The sequence below is a fragment of the Lepidothrix coronata genome, unplaced genomic scaffold (assembly GCF_001604755.1).
Source record: "Lepidothrix coronata isolate B3197 unplaced genomic scaffold, Lepidothrix_coronata-1.0 Scaffold117, whole genome shotgun sequence".
NCBI classification, from domain to species: domain Eukaryota; kingdom Metazoa; phylum Chordata; class Aves; order Passeriformes; family Pipridae; genus Lepidothrix; species Lepidothrix coronata.
Genome location: NW_016690297.1, coordinates 2,482,448 through 2,504,862, shown reverse-complemented (window position 1 = coordinate 2,504,862; position 22,415 = coordinate 2,482,448). Strand labels below are relative to the sequence as shown.

General features: G+C 35.2%; 1 protein-coding gene across 1 annotated transcript in view; it reads left to right on the top strand.

Annotated features, from left to right (window-relative positions):
- ASAP1 (ArfGAP with SH3 domain, ankyrin repeat and PH domain 1) overlaps window positions 1–22,415 on the top strand; it is a 148,866-nt gene that overhangs the window by 92,035 nt on the left and 34,416 nt on the right. The window contains 12 exon segments of the mRNA XM_017825216.1: window positions 400–485; window positions 1,250–1,325; window positions 2,162–2,248; window positions 8,462–8,562; window positions 8,975–9,044; window positions 10,200–10,287; window positions 11,380–11,428; window positions 16,606–16,769; window positions 18,336–18,469; window positions 19,574–19,665; window positions 20,211–20,410; window positions 22,126–22,178. Of these exon segments, the coding sequence (XP_017680705.1) occupies window positions 400–485; window positions 1,250–1,325; window positions 2,162–2,248; window positions 8,462–8,562; window positions 8,975–9,044; window positions 10,200–10,287; window positions 11,380–11,428; window positions 16,606–16,769; window positions 18,336–18,469; window positions 19,574–19,665; window positions 20,211–20,410; window positions 22,126–22,178 (1,200 nt within the window).

The following is a 22,415-nucleotide window of genomic DNA, read 5'->3' as shown; positions in this document are numbered from 1 at the left end:
AATGACAGTGATGCATTAGTTCCATAAAACTGGTTCTTTTTATATTCATACTTCTTTTTATTACGTGTTAGTGGTGATTACTTTAAATTACACAGTATTTATATTTTTAGAATATTCCAGTAATTATTGCAGTAGCATTAGAAAAGGGAAAGCCTTAGACAATCTTAAAAGACGAAGCTTTTTCCTGAATTTGTTTTATGTTTTGTATCATTTGAATTTTTAAGGAATGGCCAAATAAACTGTTATCTTTTGCTTATTTTGCTTAGTGGTAGACTGGTGGCTTATGAGTCAGCACCCAGGTTAAACACAGAAACAGTTAATTCATTGAGCAAATTATGCTTGACAAATGTTGAAGGTTTTGAGACATGATTGTCAATGTGCTTCTCTTTGTTTATACAGTATCTTATCAAGGTTAATGAAATAAAGACGAAAAAGGGTGTGGACCTTCTGCAGAACCTTATTAAGTATTATCATGCACAATGCAAGTAAGTACACTTCAAGCTTTAGTTAGAATTTTCTTTTTTACACAAGTGTTTTTCTCCCTTTGTTTGAACTTGTCAGGATATTTTTCATAGTTGTGATGTGCCAGGTGTCTGCCTCTGCAACTTATGAGGCTGCAGACTTTTGGTAGAGAGTGTGAGTGAGTGGGGCAGAGGAGTCATGGAGAAAGAGGCCAAGGGAAAACCTTGCATGCTGCCTACAAAATTAATTTTAGTTCCTGAGGCATAGATCTAGAATGTAATTTTACAAATATTTTGTTTACTCTTTTTAATATTTTTTAGTCTTTTATGTAAATTTAAAAACCATTGTGAAAGCCAGCAATTTCTTCGACTTTCTCTGGGGTGAAACTAGCCAGATATGACCTCGTCATCAATAGAACCACAACGGCAAACACACAGGAACTTTTATTTAGTTTAAAAACAGGAAAAAGGTTTTAGAAATTACTAAGTGAGAAACATGTTGGCTAATAAAAATAAGTGATAAAAATAAGCTAAGCTATATTCTCTCTAATTTTATATATGGAAAAGTCACAGTGGCATGTCTCCACTGCTGAAAGACATTGTACATTAAAAATTTAAGGAAAGGCTTTTCTGTTGGGGTTTTTGGTTGTCTCATTAGTTTGTTTAGTTTTGAACATGGAAGGAGCTGGATATATTTTATTGTTTTTGCTGTCTTTCTCCACAAGACAATTACTTTGTGTTATGAATTAGACGTATTCCTGATAAATCACAGGTATTTTTCATTCTAGTTTCTTCCAAGATGGCTTGAAAACAGCTGATAAACTTAAACAATATATTGAAAAGCTGGCTGCGGACTTATATAATGTAAGTGTACTTACAAGTAGTTAAAATAGTGAAAATAGTGAAAGTAGTGAAAATTAAAATAGTTTGTATGTATAAGTACGATTTAAATATTATTACAGGGGTCTATATTTCATTTGCATCTTATAAATGAAAAGTGTTATTTGAAACTGAACATAGCTAGACAAGACAAAATATCTTGACTATGTAAACTTTTTATTTGGTTTTTACAGCTATTAGGAAAAGTAGCTTTCATTCACTACTAATTCAGTGATGCATTAATATAAAACTGCTTTACAGTGTGAATATTTGAATCAGCTTATATTATTAGCATCAATTTTAGCTACCATTTTCACGTATTAAAACCAAATTGCTTAATGATAGCACCAAGGTTTTAAAATGAATTAACTTGTGATGTTCCTTAAAGACAAGCAATAATATGGAATCAAAACCCACTTGTCACCCAAGTGCTTCTGCATTCTATAATCAGAATTACAATAATCCCATTTGCTATTGTCATTTGTTGCTAAATTAAACTGTATTTTCATTCTGTAAGTCATCTGTCAAGTTTATTGGAATTATTTAATTAATATTTCAGTAGCTAATTTAGTTGCATTAGATATAGTGAGCCATTAAAGTGTAACAGAACAAACGGTGCATGTGGAGTTGCACATTCATTTTAATTTGATTTTCAAGTGGTACGTTCACAGAAGATGAACACGTAAGAATGGAGTAGTTCATGAAAATAAACTCAACCATTACAGAAACACAGAGTAGTTGAGCTGGTTGTTCAGGACATCTGAAATTATATATTGAAACAAAAAGTTAAAGTTGCATCTAATAGCAGTCTCTTTCTGTAGATAAAGCAGACACAAGATGAAGAAAAGAAACAACTCACTGCTCTTCGTGATTTGATAAAATCTTCTCTGCAGCTTGATCAGAAGGAGGTAAATAATTTAGACATGTTATTCTCTGAGATAATTTAAATTTGTGAATTTTGTATTCAGAAATTGGTTTAACGTTCAATATATGTAGTTATTGGTTCAGAAGTGTTGGACTTTGAACATGATGACAAAACTAATATTTAGAATGTTCACATATCAACAAACAATATTTTTACATTAATTTTCTGTTTCCATATTATGTATGAAAAGAAATTATTCTTTATTTATGTACTTTTTTAATGTACTGTAAGAACAGTTGTAACAGATCAGATAAATGCTTCTTCTAGCCCAGTATCCTGTGTTTGACAATGATAAACAATTATTGTTCAGGAAAAAAAATTAATTAATGGGATGCACAATTCTTTCTTCAGCCAGTGTTCAGGATTTTCCTGACCTGGTGATCTTGAACAAGACAGAACAAGAACTAGAGACTTGCCTTTAGCTATGGTTTATGTATTACTGTTCATCTGATAATTCGCATTTTATGGTATTTTTCTCCTTCACAAAACCCCTTTTACTAGAACCATCTGGTAAGGAAGAAAAATTATTTGTTAATCAGACAGCAGTGGCTGAAACAGGGCAGTTAAAAAGTAAAATACATTATTGATTGCACTGATATCAAAAGTGAAGGGAGGGACATTCAATGTCCTTTGCAGCTTTTCTGGAATACTTCTGGAACTAGAAGATAGCATAATAGCATACATCACAGCTTTTACCTGAGATAACATTGTGACTGCCAAATTATGGTGCCTGAAATACTGAATATCCCATGGTGAAACTCTGTTGGGGGGTTTCTCCTCTAGGAAAAGTTTGCTTACCTTCTGTTCAGTTTTCTTGTAGGTAAATAAGACATTCATATTTGCCAGGTGTCTATTATTAAATATGAATTATAACTAAACATTAGACAGGTGCCATTTTGCTGAATACATAGGATCATCCACGTATATGATTGGACAGTATTGCTATTATCAAATATACATAAGATCATAATTTACAGCAATATTACTGAGTCAGCCAAGTTTCTGATGCCAATCAATAATGGATGTTGGGAGTAAAATGAAGGGCAATAAACACTGATACTTCCCCAGAATACCCTCCTATTAGTAGTTTGACTGTTGGAAGTCTCTCCACCATCCTATGGCTTTCCTCTCTTTGAATTTGTGCAGTTGTTTTTTTGAGGAAGCATAAATCATCAGCTTATGTTACAGCTGTGTTTTTCCCACCATGGCTGCATGTTGTGTGAAAAATCTTTCTCCTTTTATTTGTTTTGAACTTTTAGGTCTGTATACCCTACTCAGGATATGAGTGCATGTGAATTTATGATATAATCAGTGGATCATTTCTTTTTCTTTCATACATGTCCTAACATTGACTTGCTTTTTGACCATTGGTTAGTGCAGAGGAACTAAGTTTAATCATCTGTAAAGCTGTAAGCATGTCATCCTGGTTTTGAATCTTCATACTCAGCTCACAGTATCTTATTCTCTCCCTCTGCATCACTTGGCATTTTTTTATGCTGGTCTTCACCTGTCATTTGTTATCAAGTTACTCACTATCATGAGGTTCTTGAGAAATTCTTCAATCAGTCTTTCTTGGGTATTCTAAATAATTTAATACCATCTAACAAAGTTTTGACAGTTTGCTGTTCACCCTTTTCCAGATTTTTTGTGTTAGACACCACATGTGCTGTCACAGCTTTCTGTGAAACTCACTTGGCTCTTTCCTGCTTTAAACTTATCTCATCTGAGGACTTTTCCTCTTGTCCTGTAGCGATGTAATTCTTTCCCTTTCATAAGGAACAGGGGATGCCCATTTAAAGTCCAGATACACCGCATCAGTCATCATTTGCTTACTGATTCCTTCAGAGAACTCCAGGAAATTTTAGAGACATAACCTCTCTGCACAAAAGTTGCACTGATTTAACAGTATATATAATAATAAATATACTCTTAAAAGTAGTTTTCATTAATCTCCCTTGTGTGGTGTGAAGTTTACTAATCTTTACTTTCCTGGAATTCTTCCGGAATTTCTTAAAATATAAGACTTGAGTAACTGAGGCGAGTATTTTAATGGGCTTTCATGTAATTTGGTAGGTAGCACATTGTGATTAGGGCTACTGTGTGTAGTTACATGACTTGGAGTTAGTAAATTATTTCAGGTGGAATCACAGTTAATAAGGAATGATGGATGAGTAATTCCTTACAGTAGTGAGTTTTTTTCTTTTGAATACTTGCCTATGTGTCCTTATATTACTTAGGTATACATTTTATAGCAGCTAAACTTTGGCCAGGAGAATATTCTTCTCCCTGCATCTCTAATCTCATAGTTCTGAAAGATGACACAATCTTAGGACACACTCTACATGGTTTTAGAATTTCTTTGATGTTACAAATGCTGAACAGGAGCACTACAGAGCACCTTTGAACAGATCCCAATGTACTGTAAGATCTGCCAGCTCTTTCTAGCAGCCAGTTTTCCCGTATCTCATACTTTACAGTCTTTCCTAATGCTGTCTTCAGTATTTTTTTTTCTCTCCATCTCCAATGTGCACATGGACCTACTAGATCTCTTCCACAACTCTTACAGAGCTTCCCATACAAGCATTACATTTGTAATCTCCCTACTATCCAAATCATGCTGAATATAACTCCTGCTCCTTCTTCATCCTTACCCCCAAAAATTGAACAGAGAACATTATATTTCAAAAGCTATTTGGAAATAACTTTAAATCCTAATTTTTTTTATCATTCAATTCCCAACACACAGAGAAACAGGACTTTCTCTTTTCTCATGTATATTTTCTTCCAAAACCTGATTATCTGGAAAAAAAAGAAAAATATCTCCTTCTCTCCTGGATGCTGTGTGTGTTGTTAAGTTCAACCTATTGAGTATTCAGCCAGTTCTTGGAAATTAAGTAGGACAAATGAGTGGTTGTTCTTCAGTACTGTGTGTTGTACATCCATGGCTGCAATGGTACAAGTCAAGTTTCAGAAGTTCCTCATAAGAGTATAATGATGTAGAACAAATGAATTATAGTGTTTGGGGTTTTTGTTACCTGCTTCCTGGATGTGTAGTAAAAATTGTGTTTCAGTGGAAAGTAACCTCATCTAAAATATAAAAAATTAAACAAGTCAAATTCTGAAACTGAAATACATGTTGTAATAAAGTAGCTTCACAGGCAAACCAAAATAACCTGTGCAACTTTTCTGACTGGAATTATAGTGTAGACAAAGTCTAGGACTCCTGAAAACCTGTATGTGTATATATGTGTGAGATCTGTATATAAATTTATAAATATAAAGTGTTTCACTTGAAGAGAATTGAAATTTTATCTTAGAAGAAAAAGGAGCAATATTGTGATTCTCAGATATCCAGGAAAATCATAGGAGAGAGAAATGCTGTAATGAAAGAATATGTTATTTTGGATAAAATAACTGTTTGATCACACTGGTGTTCAAGTGTCCCTTTCAAAACCAACATGAGGACTTTCACTCGCAATTCTGCTGCATGACTTGAGTCAGAGTGTAATGATACTGGCAGATATTGAGAAGCTTGATAAAACATTGTATGATTTAGGCATTCAGTATTTAATCCTGAAGCAGCATGTCAGCATTCATTACTCCTTAGTTAAGAGACAACAAAGCTTGAAGACACGTGGCCTGAGTTTCTTCTGCCTTGGAGGCAGGTCTCCATCATTGTGTATATCCAAATCTTCAAGTACATAAAGTTGGGCTTTATTACTGTAGCAGATGGCCTTTGTGATTAAGAATACATTTTCCCTGTTGCATTAGTGCATTATAATCCCCTCACTGGAAAATTTATGGATTAATGGAATTACTGAAGAACATGCAAAGAATGGGATTTTCTCCAGCAGATTTGTAAAAATTTAGAAGTACTCTTATCAAACATTGCTTTGGCTGGGAAACATTTTGAAATAATAAAATTGAGGCTCTGGTTGTGTGTAGTTTTAAGTTTCTTTGACCCTTTGTGTAAGAGAAAGAAGTTCAAACTAGTCATTCCTGTCCAAATTGTAAATTTGTCCACCTTTAACCTCTTTGGAGTTGCCACTAGAGAAGTGAGATGTCCCAACATTTTTGAGATCTCATAATGTAACTCCTGTTTTTCTGTTGCACGGATCCAAGGTGTTTATTTAGCATGATGGACATCTGTAATGCCCTTACACATTTTACTGGCATACCTATCCTTTGATCAGTGAAAAAAAATATTACTGTAATCACTGGAATTGCCTAGTAAAGTATTTCTTGACCATCTTTGAATCCTGGGCTGTGCAGAAGTGCCAGTGCCATAGCTTCATTGAGGGAAGTACCATTTTACATTGGCTCTGGTACATGCAGTGTCTCTTGTGGCTGCTGCTGTGCTGCCCTGGTATCAAGTTAGGGCAGATTCTGTTACTTTGTGCAAGAATTATCTGATTTTTTTAAATGACTGTGGTTTAAGGCTTTTGGAAAAAATATTTTAACGGGTATTAGTATAATTTTAATTGTGTAAAGTATTTCATCTTTTGTGTTTAAAAATGCTTATATCCTAAGAAGTTAAACTTTTTAAAAGAAACCAGGCCTTTAACACAAGCTTCTGTTGCCTATTTTTGTATAATAATTATTGCTACCAATGTAACTTAACAGCTTTAAGTTAAATATAGCTAATCTCTAGAATCATGCTTTCTGTCTGTTTTGTCAACTGTTTCTTTGGACTTTGATTTATTTCCCCAAATCTCCATCTGATATGCTCTTTGCAAAAAGAACCATATCTCATTATATTCTTTCCTATGCTAATACCAATAGGACCCTAATTCCAATGGGGATTTGAAATTTGCTTATAACAAATGAGCTGCTTGTTTGATGATGTGAACAGTACTGGCAGCACGTGGCACAGAGCAGCCTTCGTGCTGCTTCCAACCACAGCTGCCAGTTTTACCAAAGCACTTCTCTTTAAACTTCTGTGGCAAACTTGTTATAAAATGAAAAACAATTGTAAAACAAGAAGGAGTAACCTTCAATGTATATTGGTTATGGTAATAGTGAGAAACTGCTTTAAAGAGGAAAGGTTATTGCCGAGTAACTGAACTTCCCATTCTTTTGATTCTTTTTTTGTTTGTTTGTTTTGGTGGGATATTATCAGATATTTTGCAGGTTATTTTTTCACAGCTACATTTAAAACCATATTAATGTCCTTAATTATACCTTTTTATATACATTTGTAAAAATTAACAATTAACTTTGGGCCTGATCTTTTTCAATAGAAATTCAGAATTAGTTCGAGTTTGGAGGATAAATACGGTATCATTTTAGACAACTTAAAGGTCTGGAAGATATAATAAAATTTGATCCTGTAGTCATCTTAGTTGTTGTGTGAAGCCAGTGTCATATATGCCAGGTTGCACAGCATTTTGTTGTGATGTTTTGGTTTTTATGAGAAAAAACACAAATGTGCCTTAAAAAGTAGTTCTTGCCTTCTTTCTAGTTGTGCCATTAGAAAGGGGAAACATTATTTTAACAGATACACAGGCTATAAAATTTATTTTCAAGGAACATGTTTTTTTAAATAAATAGTAATTCTCGTTTTAAATTATTTGCTTTCTCTTTCCTCTATTGCTTTTGCCTTTCGTGATCGAAGTCTAGGAGAGTAAGTCAATGTTTTAATGAACTTTTGGGGATTTTTTTTTTTCTGATGTGCTTATAACAAGTTAATCCATTTCATTTAATTGTTTCACTAGATCAGGCCAAAAGTTATTTCAGCTGACTTCATTCACTAAAACTCATGAATTATATATGTATTTTTAAATTGAGAAAAAAATAGTGATTATTAGCATTTGTCTTTGTTTATATATGCGTTCCTATATATGCATGCTGGATTCTGGTGCTTTCTTTTTGAAATTTCATCTTAGACTTTTAGTTTTTTGTTTATAAGATTATAAAATATTAAATATCTATATTTTAAAAGTGTAGTTAGATGTATATTTGCATCCATACTATACTTCAAATGCCTAATGAATTAATTGAATCTTGAACAGTTAGTTCAAGATCACGTGATGTAAAAGCAAGCTGTCCTATGACTGTAAAACATGCTGTAGGAGTCTTCTCTCCTTTTTTAATCTTTATTAATTTCTGAAGTTGTAAAGAACACATACGCTTAAAAGTTAGGTAAGCTTACTGTGCACATCAGGAAAATGTTAATGCTGTTTTTGCCTTTTTTTAGGATTCACAGAGCAGGCAAGGAGGATATAGTATGCATCAACTTCAGGGGAATAAGGAATATGGCAGTGAGAAGAAAGGTTATCTTTTAAAGAAGAGTGATGGGTATGTTCTGGGAGCACATAATGGTGAAAACTGTAGCTATGTTCCTGCACTAATTTTAATTGTTTTCTACTGTGGTTGCTTAAGGCACGTTCTCCTAATGCATGTGCCACAAGCACTCGAGAGTTTTGCAGTTCAAATCTGAACACCAAACTGAATTTAATACAGAAAATATATAAAGCATGAGAAGCAAACATAAAATAAAGTCATAATTAAAAGAAAGCTATTGTCTTTATAAGTCTCTAAAAGGTGATTAAGACCTGTCACAAATCTCCCAAGCTATTTTTGATGAGGCATTTAGTAAAATTTTGACTGCATCCATTTGTTTCTTAAGGCTAATCTTCTCAAAATGTTAATGGGATTAACATGTTTTTTGAAGTCATGTCTAGTTACTGAACTTGCTGTTATTATGTAGGTTAAGGAAAGTATGGCAAAGAAGGAAGTGTACTGTTAAAAATGGAATTCTTACCATATCACATGCAACGGTAAGTTATTTTTATACCTTTATATGAAAATAGGAAATTAACATTTCTGTTCCTGGTGAATCTCCTTATTTGCTATTGCAAAAAGGGTGTCACTTCAGCTTCTGACTGTTGAAGTTCTGTGGAACTGTAGTTTATGACAGTTGATTTAATACTTAAATGAATTTATCAGTAGTTTAATAAGAAAATGGCAAATATATTGAACAGACTTCTCAATTAATTCTTCAGCTGGTTTTGCTTATAGAGATTGTCATGGTGTATCTGTGTATCACGTAATTTAGAAACTTGGGAAGTTAATATTAGGTATTATTGGCACAGTCTGACAGATGAGTGAATGTGTTAATATTTTGAGTGCTTTCAGCTAAAAGTGTGAAAGTGATTCCCAGTGAGTTCTGGGAATCAGGCATGTATCTGAAATGCCTTCCTGGGAATGCTAAATCATGAGGTAGCAACAACATGGTCATGGTGGAGGCAGTCCTAAAAGTGCCTTGTGGCAGTATGACACAAACTTGTCTGAAACAAGAAAACAGGAGTTACTCTTATAAAAGGACATGGTCCCAATTCCTCACTCTTTTTCCTTCATCCCAAATTCCAGTGATGACCATCAGTGTTGAATGTTTACTACCTGTGTAAACCCAATATACTTTAAAGATACATTTAGTTATGATGTCTTAGATGACCTAATTACAGCACAGAATATTAGTATATGTATTTATCCCAAATTCTGAAACTCCAGATCTCCAGCTTCCCACTTCCCATTTAAAGTTTTACAATTATATCTTTGATTTATTTAAAATGAGAGGAAACTTGGACTGTGGGTATTCTGTAATGAAAAACTACATTATCGTTTTACTGTTGTTTATGAAATGCAATAAAAACTCTGTAATTTTAGCATATTGTACATTAAGGTTTGTTCCTTTAATCCCATTCAAATAGTCAGAAAGAGTGGCCCTGAGAATTTTAATTTTGTTTAGATTTAGCAGTGTGTCCATTCTGACAACCCCAGTCAGACAAAGGGATGCTTGTCTCCACCGTTTTGAGTGTGTACATGTGTGAATGTTCACGCTATAAATTAATATCATGCATGACCACTCCCCAGAAAGGGAAAATAATCCTAAATCAATACATTTTTTAAAGTAAAATAAATTTTCTTTTTAGTCCAACAGGCAACCAGCTAAACTGAATTTATTGACCTGCCAGGTGAAGCCAAATGCTGAAGATAAGAAGTCTTTTGATCTAATATCACGTATGTAGCATCTTCAGTACCATCTTGCATTATATGGGACTTCTGAAAATGTCATTGCAAAAGGCTTTGAGCAAAACATGAGACTAGAGCTCAAAGTTCCGGTCTGTAACCAGACACGTGCAGTGCCTCATGAGTGTTCAGAACTTCTAGTTTTGAGGATGGGTTGAATGGGCAAATGAATATAGAACCTGTTCTGTGTGTGTGTGAGATAAATGCTGTTTGTCTGTGACAAGCCATGAAATACAGCATATGTGCTGCTCTCCTAAGTTCAGAGAGATGTTTCACAGCTTAGTGCAACGTGCATAAGTTATGTTCACCAGGGAATGGCAAAGACCTTCGGCTTCATCTTGTTTTTCCTTCAGTCTGTTCTGCTTTTTGAGTGCTATTTGAGTGGATGAGGAAGGCAATGAGAACCAATTTGTCTTGTTCTCTTATCCCACTTTAGAAATATGCTTCTGTTTGTCTAAAACTGGGAGTGACTTGTCTTCTCATGATTACAGCTCCTGTGATTTCCCTTCTTCCCCTTTTGGTCTTATACAGCAGGCATTTGTATCCAGTTTGGTTTTAAAAACACTTTTAAAGTTGATGAGTCCACTTAGTGTTTTCAGTCATTGCATACGTACTATTAATCAACATTTTGGATTTACAAGGACAGTTTATGAAACCTTTGACTGTGGGAGATAGTAGGCAGTTCATGTCTCATCCTTTCGTTAGTAAAAAGATGTTTCTTCACCCAACTGGAGGGAAAACTTTACTATAGGAACAAATTAATTTTGCCCTTTTCTCCTACTTATGTTTCAGATTTAACTTCTGAAAGGGCAAAATTTGATCCATATGCTTATTTTTCTTTAATATTTCTAAACATAAGACTCTTGAAATTCATACATTTGGTGCAAATCAGAATTCAGAATTTCATCTTTCTCAGTTTTTTTAAAAAATTGTTTTCCATAGCTATGAATAGGGTATTAATGTTATTGGTTAAGAGCAATTGCTCTTAAAGGCTTTAGTTGCCTAATAGGTTTCAGTACCAAGTATGTGGATATTTTAAAATTTATCATGTGCCAAATGAAAAGATGTATTTATTTATTTCAGATAACAGAACATACCACTTCCAAGCAGAAGATGAACAGGAATACGTGGCGTAAGAATGTTTACATTTTTCAAGTTTATTTTGCCAATAGAGGTGTATAAAACAATGGCAATAGTTTTCTCAGTTACTGCACAAGTAGTGCCTACTGTCTCTTTTTTTCTGCTGTTGTGAATCTACAAATGTAAACTATCTTGTGTCACACTACAGAACTCTTTTAAAACCGTGTAATGTTAAAACCAAAACCCAAACCAAACTAACCAAAAACCCATTTAGATTGTGTATCCTGCCAGCACTTGGTTTTTGTGCAGTTGCTTGTCATGATATAGTATATCAGGTTATTAGGATTCAAATGATATATTTTTAAATACTTCCTAAGTCTTCTCTGTCAACCCTGTTTTGCAGTTACTTCTTTTACTCCTGATTCTGCCTTTTCCTTTAAATTAAGAGAAATAAATAGATAAAAGAACTCCATATAACACATAGGAAATATGTACAGGCAGTGCATCTTTTCTACTGTTGGCCTAGAAATAAACAGCAAAGCACGTCTCTGATATTTGTGTACTTCAGAATCCAGGAACTTGCTTCATTAATACCTGTTTCCAACCAGATTGTTTCCTTTAAAACAATCTTTCTTCCTGCTGCATCAGAACTACTTCCTGAGAACCATGTACCACTGTTTTTTTCCTCCTGAACATTGCTTTCTGTGTCACCAAACGTGTGTTGTGTGTGTTGTCTAATGCTCATCACCCAACAGTTCAAGGAATAAAGTTACCAGTGAAGAGGACAGCAAACCTGAGCCTGCAAGGCTGCCTCATTCTTTTGTTAAATATCCATATTCTAATGGCAGACTGTGTTGCTCCATGTGTATTTTAAAGGTACAGGGAATGTTTGTAGGGTGTTGGGAGGTGTTGGGAGGCAGTGGCATTGACAGCTCAGCCTTGGGAGGTATGGGTGAAATGAGAGGGCTGGAGGACTCTTTGTGCACCTATTTCCTTCCAGTCTTCCACAGCTTTATGTTGGCTCTGAGAGTACAAAGCTGACTTGCTAGTCATGTTTGCTGCATTTATCCTGGAACTTAATTATTCCAGTAATTTTCTCAGTCAAGAAGAAAATACTGTTATTTCCAATGAACCGTAAGTTTTTGGGACTCTGCCCTGCATTAATTTTTACTCTATTAGTTGTTTTAAGAAGTGATTTGTTTGGGGTTTTTTTGTCTTAACACATGAGCAAGGTAGGCGGAGAATGCATTAGTAATATCCTTCTTCTGGTTGGCAGTTCAATAAATTCAGTTTAGTGGGCTGCCTCTTGGACTGTTTTGTAATTCCAGGCTGGTTTTATTTCCCATTAGAAGCACTGAAGTCTCATTTATCACTCTAAAGTCCAGTGGCTGAGAAAATTACTTGTACTGGAATACAGAATCCTAGAATATCCTAAGTTGGAAGGGACCCTTAAGGATCACTGAATCCATCTCCCTGCTCCTTGCAGGACTGCTACAACTAAACCATATGACTAAGAGTGTTATCCAGATGCTCCTTAAACACCACCAGGCTTGATGCCCTGGCCACTTCCCTGGGGAAGCCTGTTCCAGTGACCAAGCACCCATTCAGTGAAGAACCTTCTCCCATTTGAACTCCCCTGATGCAGCTTCATTCCATTTCCTCATGTCCTATCTATCACTGGTCACAAGAGAGAGGAGATCAGCACTTCCCCTTCTGCTTTAGTTTTAGTGCTGCCTCTCTTCTGTCTTTTTTACTTCATACACCAATTGAAAAAGAAATGCATAAATAGATTTTTAAATCATCTTCCTTAGACTCACATCTACATAGAGAAAAAAGCAAGATGCATTTCTTTATATTTTAGTTCAACTGACCCTGCATACATTTCCCTAGTGATCATTTTACAGTTTCTATAAATAGCTCCTCAAACTACTTAAAAATAAAAATAATTGATATTAATTAAAAAAAGTAGATGGTTTAAAATAAAAGCCACTGAAGCTTACATTCTTATAGGTTCATTATTGCTTCCCCTTAAACACTTCCTTCAGTCCAGTGTACTTCTTGATTTTTATCCAGGCAGCTGTCTGAATAGATTGACAGTCCTTAAATTCCCAGTGGATTATTGGTTTGTCTAGTAGATAAAATACAGTGTATTTGGGAGAGGAGGTGCATGGGGAGTCTGTTTATGTATGTGCATATATAATATATTTTTATGTGTAGATTATAAGAAACATAACCAGATTTATTTTTTTTAACTTAGATAATAATAATTGCTTTCTATTTTTTTGTAAATGTGGATAGGGACAAACATAATCCAGACATGACCTTTTAGTTCTTTTCTATCCTCTTTTTGACAGTCAAGGGTATATCCATATCTACAGGAAACACCTGGATTATAAACAAGCTAGATTCAGAAATTTTTCTATGAAGAAACACACATCTAACTTCAGTCTAGATTTTAGCAACAGTCCTCAGGCATTTTTTACTTTGGAAAGATTGAATTGGAGGGTCTTGATACTATCTGTTGCTTCTTCCATACGAAAAGGGTTATTTCTGAATATTTGAAAGATACTGTGCTATTCTTGTTCTGTTTATGCGTTTACCTGGAAAAAACAATGTTGCAATAGTGCTTGTCAGAAGAGACAGATAAACTTTTGTTGCAGACCGAAAAACCCAATGGTTGCTATTTTTGGGAGAGAGATTTGTATTGGCTTGAAAATACTAAAGAAAAATAAGAGGAATCTGAGTGACAGTCTGGTCCATCCAAGATAACAAATTCCTTCTGTTTTCTGAAGGCACACATGATGCCAGATTTTTGTTTACCATTGCGAGTTTCTTCCATACCAGGAATCTCCAGCAAACTAAATGCCTTAAAGGATCATAAGAAACTTCTGAGATTCAGAAAAACAAGTTTAATTGACAATTGGACAACCTCTTTTATTGTCTTAGATAGAATAGAATCGTAGAATCTTCAGGTTGGAAAAAAACTTTAATATAATTGAGTCCAACCATTAATCAAGCACTGCCAAGACCACAACTAAAACATGTCCCCAAGTGCCACGTCTGCACACCTTTCAAATACCTCCAGGGATGGTGGCCCAACCACTTTCTTGGGCAGCCTATTCCAGTTCTTGGCAACCCATTTTGTGAAGAAGTTTTTCCCAATATCCAATCTTAACCTCCCCTGGCACAACTTGAGCTTTTTCTCTTGTCCTAAAACAAGAAGATAATGAAATTTAAGACTTTTTAAATTATTTGAGAGAACAGTACAAAGTATTACCAGAAGCTTTTTGACTGTTAGTTTGGCACTGGCAGTATTGTGAGATAAAGCAAACATATATTTTTTATAAAGGAAAAAAAAAGACTGATACAGATAAGAAAAAGAGGAAGAAGAGCCGTCAGAAGACAGTTTTATAAACTATTGACATTGAATTAACATCCTATATTTACTGATTTGATTTGTTTATTTTTGAGTGCACAGCCTGGCAGGCAGGCCTGGTGACCAACTGGGCACTTCTTGTGTGAGTTGCACCACTCATTCAGAGTGTGCCTGTCCTTGTGCTGGTGCTGCCTGGGCTGTGTCTGGGAAGAGCTGACACTGCAGTGCCTCTTGCTCTGCCCCGCAGGTGACACCAGTGACAGGCAGCCTTGAAGAGCAGATTCTTTCTACCTGAGCAAATGCAACCAAAATAAATCATTGCTCTGACAGTTTAGATACTCATAATAAGGAAATCTATATCAAACTAACAGCTGGCTCAGTTGTGTTGTATTTATTATAATTGCATCTAATAATTTTTTAATGGTTACTGCATAGCTGAGTTTTGTTTAAATTCTGCCTTTTTAACAAACTAATCAAATTGTAGCCCTGAAAGAAATTGTCGACAAATGTCAGAATAAATGTTGTCTGAGTTTAATTATTATTTTACTCTGTGTATTTAACCAAACATTGCTATAATAACAGACAAGTAAGACACTGCTGCCTCTTTTTTAATAGCATTGGATTTCATCTGAAAAATTGCAGAAGAATGCCATCTAGTGTGGGCTCCTCTCATGTAACAAGAGATATAAATTTAATTGTTTTCAGCATGCAAACTATGGAGCAAATTTGTGTTCAAGACTTTAAACTTCTCTTTTGTTTCTGAGGTTGATTTTTCAGCATTTTTAAAGCATTTTCTTTTAAGCACAAGTTCCCAGATTATTTTGTGTGCATAAAAATTTAAAAGACATANTAATGTACAGCCATTTTAGCACATTTCAGAAGACTGATGATTTCAGACAACCTGGATATTGTAAATATGAAATGCATTGAGGACTCTGCCAATTTAAAATATTTATGTGTAAAAAAGGATATTTGCAGTGGATCTAAAAACATCTAAAATCACTAAACCTGGGAGGATTTCTTTTTAACAAGTTTTTTTTCTAAATTAGCAACACTGCATCTGCAATGTGCTTGTTCTTGGTGTAACTGCTTTCCCTCTTTATTTCCACCTGTAGCACCGCAGCCACTGAGAAGGGGGTTTGTTTGGTTTTAATTAAAAAGTTGTGTAAACAAAAACTGTAAACAAGTGGTTGAGAGGGGCCCAGGAACTGGTGCCTGAAATATCATTAAAGAGTCTTGATTTGTTGCAGTCAAGAGCTGCTCCTAAAATTTTGTGTTGGCTATTGATATGGTTACTCTCCTGTGGTCCTCTCTGCCTTACTCCATTGGTTGCCATGGCAATTAATTTGGACATTACAGTGTGACTCTGATTAGTGCACAGAGACCTCCATTTTAAAAAGCAACTGGGCATCAACATATTCACAAGGGTACTTGCTGTTACCTCTGTGAGGAGAAAGATGCACAGTAGGGGTTATAATTTTCTCTTTTAATAACAGGATAGACTTCAGGAAGATTTTGGGCACCTTTTAAAGCGGTTAAATTTACAGGAGCTTTAATTGCCCCTTTTCCACAGCTTCCACCTACTTGAGAAACTTGAACTGTACTGCTTTGGCTTTAAAATTTTTCACCAAAGGGATGTTTTAATTAAGACTATTTGTCTCTTTTCATTCTTACTTACCTTTTCTCAAATCTTTCCTTTTTGTTTCTCACTTTTTCCCTCTCCAGTCTCTCCCACAATAGAGTCCTTCCCTACATTCCCATTAATATTTTGTTCCTGGCAAGCTTTCTACAGTTTATAGATTAACTTGTATTTGCAAATGCAGATCTTCATTAAGGTCTTTATCTTGTGCTAGATGGATATCAGTATTGACTAACAGCAAAGAAGAAGCATTAAATATGGCATTCCGTGGAGAGCAGAGCACAGGGGAAAACAGTTTAGAGGATCTGACAAAAGCCATTATTGATGACATACAGAGATTACCCGGAAATGAAGTCTGTTGTGATTGTGGCTCACCAGGTATCTCAATTTGTTCATGTCATCACCATCTTGTTGGGACCTAAGTAATTTCTTTAAAGAAGTGTTTGTAGAGTGCAAACTAATTTTCTAAGTGATGTGTTTCTCAGTTTTCAGCCTGTTTTTAAAAGAAGAAATATGACTTTCCTACGTTAGTTCTATTTAATTCACTAAAATATTTTTGTGTGTTGTCTGTGCTTACTTCCAGCAGTTCAAGCCCCTCTGGAGTTTGAACTGTTCTTGTTGCACTGTGTCTAGATGCTTGTTGCACTTGAGTGGAAGTTGCTTGGCATCACTGATCCTGTGCATGCTACTAAGTAGAAGTGAGTAATATTTAGACAATGATTGTGGAAAAATTGACCTAGCCAGGATCTTACTCTGAGGTTTTATCTTGGCATGAGACTACTGGAATTGCAGTATCAGAACTATTCAGAGCTGGAATAAGTAGTCTTGTACAAAGAACAAAACCCAGAGTTGAAATCCTCCAAGATAATATCTTCAGAAGTACAGAGTTAAGGTCAGTTAAGTGTTGCTTAGAGCTTGAGTGGAGGCAGCTTGACCCAGCACAACTGAATTGGTTTGGTAGCTGGTAGCTGTTGCAGCTTTCTCATCTAAAGAGACACTTCAAGAAAGTGATGCTTATTTGGAACTGAGTAGATAGTGTGTATCTTGCAGATGCTTGCTCATCCAAATAAGAAATAGCAAGATAAAAATACAAACTGGGATATAACTGTGTCAAATCCTGGAATCAGTTCATTCAATTATTTCATTATGTAAAGCTACAGAAACTTCAGACTACAGTTCTCATTCATCTTTTAATTTATAGTGAAGTTTTAAGCTCCACTCCTGCACCCCAGCTTGCTGCTTTAAAACTCTTGACCGAATGCTTCAGCGCTTACTATTTAAGGTCAAGGAAGAGATTAATTTGAAGACATGTATGTGTACAAAGTGTGTCTGGAGCTTTTTCTTTTCCTTAAAAACTGGTCATGCTTCTTATGTGGCATTCATAGTATAAGATCTATTCTAATATTTCATGCAGATCTTCTCCATGACAGCAATTTTTATTTATTTTTTTATTTATTTTTGTTCCTGGACTAGCTAGCATTCCTTAAATTTTCTACAACATACTGCTGTTTTACATACTGGAAAATTATATGGTCAATCTTTTATAAAGGACTGTTTAAAGTTTAAGAAGTAAATTTCAAAACTTCAGAGGTTGTCAAATTTAGGAGATCTGTTCCTTTTAAATACAGGAATTTAAAGCCTTATGTTATTTGTACAGGAAATAAATCCTAACTGTATTGAAATATATTCATTAAGTATGAATTTATAAGTCTAAATTCAGTGCCTTTGGGACTGTCTCTAAATCTGAAAAACTGAAGTCCGTTGGTAGCAATTTGTGGTTAAATTTGCACTGCAGTTTGGAGAAAAAGCCTAAGAATATTCCATACATTTCTGTTCTTTAAAGCATTAAATGAGGAATCATTTCCGAATACGTTGGGATTTCTTACCACCACTGAAAACCTTTTCTTGTACTTTGATTAAATACGTTGTTTTTCAATTCTTCAGATCCAACATGGCTATCAACTAATTTGGGCATTTTAACCTGCATTGAGTGTTCTGGAATACACAGAGAAATGGGTGTTCATATTTCTCGAATCCAGTCTTTGGAATTAGACAAATTAGGAACATCTGAACTCTTGGTAAGTTTCTTTAATTTGGATGATTTTTGGTGATTTTTTTTTTTTTTTAGACAATTGATGACATATATATAGGAAGCATTGAGATATATAATTTACAGTTAATTTTTTTCAAGGAATGTGTTTTTGTAGAACACCTCCTTCATATTTTGTATGTATTTGATAGGAGCATAATTATATATTATATAATATTATTTATTATTGATAGTTTTGGTGATTTCTCACTTCTCTTGTTCATTTTCTGGGGTTTTGCAGAATGAGTATTGACATCTGTTGTGATTAGTGCCATCAGAATTTTGTCTCTCAATAGCTGACCTTGACCCTAAATCAAGACAGTCTAAAATTGTATGCAATTAAAACAAAGGAAAGCTAATTTAACTTGGCAAGTGAGAATGACTATTGCTAATTTTGACAGAAAAATGTTGGATGAATCTTTTAATTTGATGGAAGAAACCCTATTATATTAAAGTTATGAAAGGAATTTGATGCGAGACTACTAAAAAAAAAAAAGATATGGAGAAAGAAAAAAACCCAAAACAATTGTAGCAGGTTTATCACTCCCCAACTGTGTTTGGCCTGAGAGAAGATACTTGTTATAGAAATTTTGATCGGGAAAATTGAGAGAAGATAGAAGGCAGTTCTGGATTTGGGTATAGGTTCAACATTAGCACTAGCTCTCTCTTTGAAATACTGAGTTGTTTGCAAAGTTACTGTTAATATAAATCAAATTTTGCTAAGCGTGACCTTCAATAGGTCTGAGCTTCTTTCCAAAAGTAGCTTCCTGATCAGTGTACCAGCACCATTTCAATGTTCATGCTGCTGATTCCTCATTCTCATTTTGGATTTTGCATTGGAGGCAGATTGAATTGAAATGCAATCAGCTGTGACTGTAAAGTCTATCATACAAGTTCTGAGATGAGAGAATTTACACTTAAAATTTTATTTAATTGCTCTATATTTACATGCAATCATTGTGCTTTCATTTTGCAGTCCTGCGTGTTCCATCTTTTATCAGTAGTGTGGAAAAGGCACATTAATAGTCCATTTTTTAGATTGCTGTTAGACCCCAAAAGCCCTCACTGTCATTTATTCTTTTTCTGATTTCAGCTGGCCAAGAATGTAGGAAATACTAGTTTTAATGATATTATGGAAGGGAATTTACCTAGTCCTTCGCCTAAACCCAGTCCATCAAGTGATATGTAAGTCTTTAATCTCTAAAATCTTTAACATTAAGCTTACTGTGGAATATATATTTGATGTAAAGTGTCTTAAACAGTAACCAAGCTAGAGGAAGGCTAGAATTGCAGAATTTTTACTCCAACTGTGGAGTTTCTTAGAAGTTATGTAGCCACATTTTAGCTACCTCAGCTTCTCAATGTAGAATATTTTGAGTTTGGGTTTCAAGGTTCATTATTTGAATCCTGAATGGTTTTGAGTTTTATAGAATCCCTTCAGGTAATAAACACAGTTGGACTAAATGATACCAGCTCTGTTTTTACTTTGGTCTTAGTCCCCAGAGTCAGAGTGATTTTCATATATAACAAGTACTTGACAATGTACTTACTGTATTTTGCGCTTGTTTGCAAGAAAGACATGCAGCATAACAATGAATAACACACTTTTTATCAGATAGTTTTCCTCTTCCCTTCTTATCTCCTGAGTTAGACAAGGTGATTGTAAATTAAAATCATTGACCCATTTTTCTAAAAATTTCTAAAGCAAGCTCTATTTTCACACCCCACAGGACTGCACGTAAAGAATTTATCACTGCTAAATATGTAGATCATAAGTTCTCTAGGAAGACTTGTACATCTGCAGCAGCTAAACTGAGTGAATTACTTGAGGCTGTCAAATCCAGGGATTTACTTGCACTAATTCAAGTCTATGCAGAGGGGGTAGAGCTAATGGAGCCACTGTTGGAGCCTGGACAGGTAAGCTTATCAGGTAAACAAAGAGTATTTTAAATAATATGTATTTGTAAAGTGCCCAGGACCTGGGTCTGCTACCTTTGATGCTAAAACAAGCAAAATAACAGGTGAAAATGGTGGGGTTTTATTTCTTTTCTGTAGTGTGACATCCTTGTGGAGAGGGAAAAGAACACTATCTGTTGTCATCAGTTGGTCTAAAGGAGTGTGAAATGCAATAGTGATATCCTATGCTGTTCTTGCTGCAACTTTAATATGTTGAAAAGCACCTGTTCTGCAATGTATCTCTTTTAGGAAAAGGCCCAGAGAAAGGAGACTTGACTTGATAGTGCAGGGTCACCTGACATCACAGACAGTATCATACCTGCTTTTAAAATAGTTGCTGAAGGAAAACATTATTGACTGTCTACAAGTCTCTATTTACTGTGGATGGGGAAAGAATAAATCTGATACCCTCACAGCTTCTGATGAAACATTTACAGAAGTACAGAGTCTTTCAACTAGGAGAAGATTTTTTTTTTTTTAATAAAGTTCTGAATACTTGATCTTCCTTCTGAAGTCAGTAACAGGTTTTTGATTTTTTTGAAAAATCAGTCCTAGTTGACCTCAATTCTCCTTGGAGAAATGTTGCTTATGAGCAAAATAACATGGTTTTATAGATAATCAATGCTGTGTAACCACTTGCTCAGCAATGTTTTCTCCCATCACTTTAAAACCCAACTTGGAGAGATGTCACAGAATGTTTTCAATGAGTTGTATGAAAATAGCTAAGATGGCAAAGGACACAATATGAAGTGTCTCTATGAAGCGAAGGGGATAAGTTCAATATAGTCTCAGCACTCGAGTTATCACGGAGTGCTTATCATGGAAACACATGACAAATTCTCTAACTGCAGGGTAAGCTTTCTGTATTTGTCATCCACAGCAGTTAGCACAGAATTAGCTCCTTGATGCTTCTCAGCTATTACAGGCAGTGATACTTAGAAAGGTATGAGCACCAAATGAAATTTAGTCTGCAGTTAGGACATTAACAGCAGCATTCTCCACTGTAAATTCTCTGATGTTTAATAAAGAAATATCTTTTTTCTAAATTGGACTTTATTCTAAGTATACATACTGTAATATGCTTTTTAAAAATGTCCTTTATGATCAATACGAGTTAAAAAAATCTGGATCTAGATTAACTTCTTTTGCAACTTTTAAATGGAATTAAACAGGAGAGACTTGGACATACTGGAGAGAGTGCAATGAATGGCCACAAACATGTGAGAGTTTGGAGCACCCCCTCACCTGAGGAAAGGCTGAGGGGAGGGTTCAGCTCAGAGAAGGCTCAGGGGGATCTCAGCATTGTGTGTAAATACCTGAAGGGAGGGTGCAAAGAAGGCAGATCCAGGCTCTTTTCAGTGGTGCCCAGTGACAGGATCAGAGCCAATGGGCACAGACTGGAGCACAGGAGGTTCCCTCTGAACATCAGGAAACATTTTTGTATTGTGAAAATGACCAAGCACTAGCACGGCTTGCCCAGGGAGTTTATGGAGTCTCTGTTCCTGGAGATATTCCAAAGCCCTCTGGACATGGTTCTGGGAAACTGGTCCTAGGTGACCCTGCTTAGGAGGGAGGTTGCAACAGATGATCTTCACAGGTCCTTTCCAATTTCAACTGTTCTACAAGTCTGTAGGAGATTTAATGTATGCGGGACTGATTTTTGTGGTGTTTTTTCCCCTGGTTTTGTAGGAAATAGTATTGTGGCTGTGCTTGGTGCTCACCAGGCTGTCATAAAGCAACAAGTACTGTAAACTCACTCAGTATTCCTGACAGGATCCCTTTTAGTTACTAGTAGCTAAAATGGTTAAAGGCTTCTCAGGGTCATTCCATCCAGCAGGGAAAAGGGAAAACTGGGTTTGAGAAAGCTGTGATCTCAGAAAGTAGGATGGCATTTCCTTTGAAGCACATGGTGTCTTTTAGAGATAAGAAAGGCAATAACCATTTTCACCGTAATTTCCTAATAGTATTTTTCTGTTGAA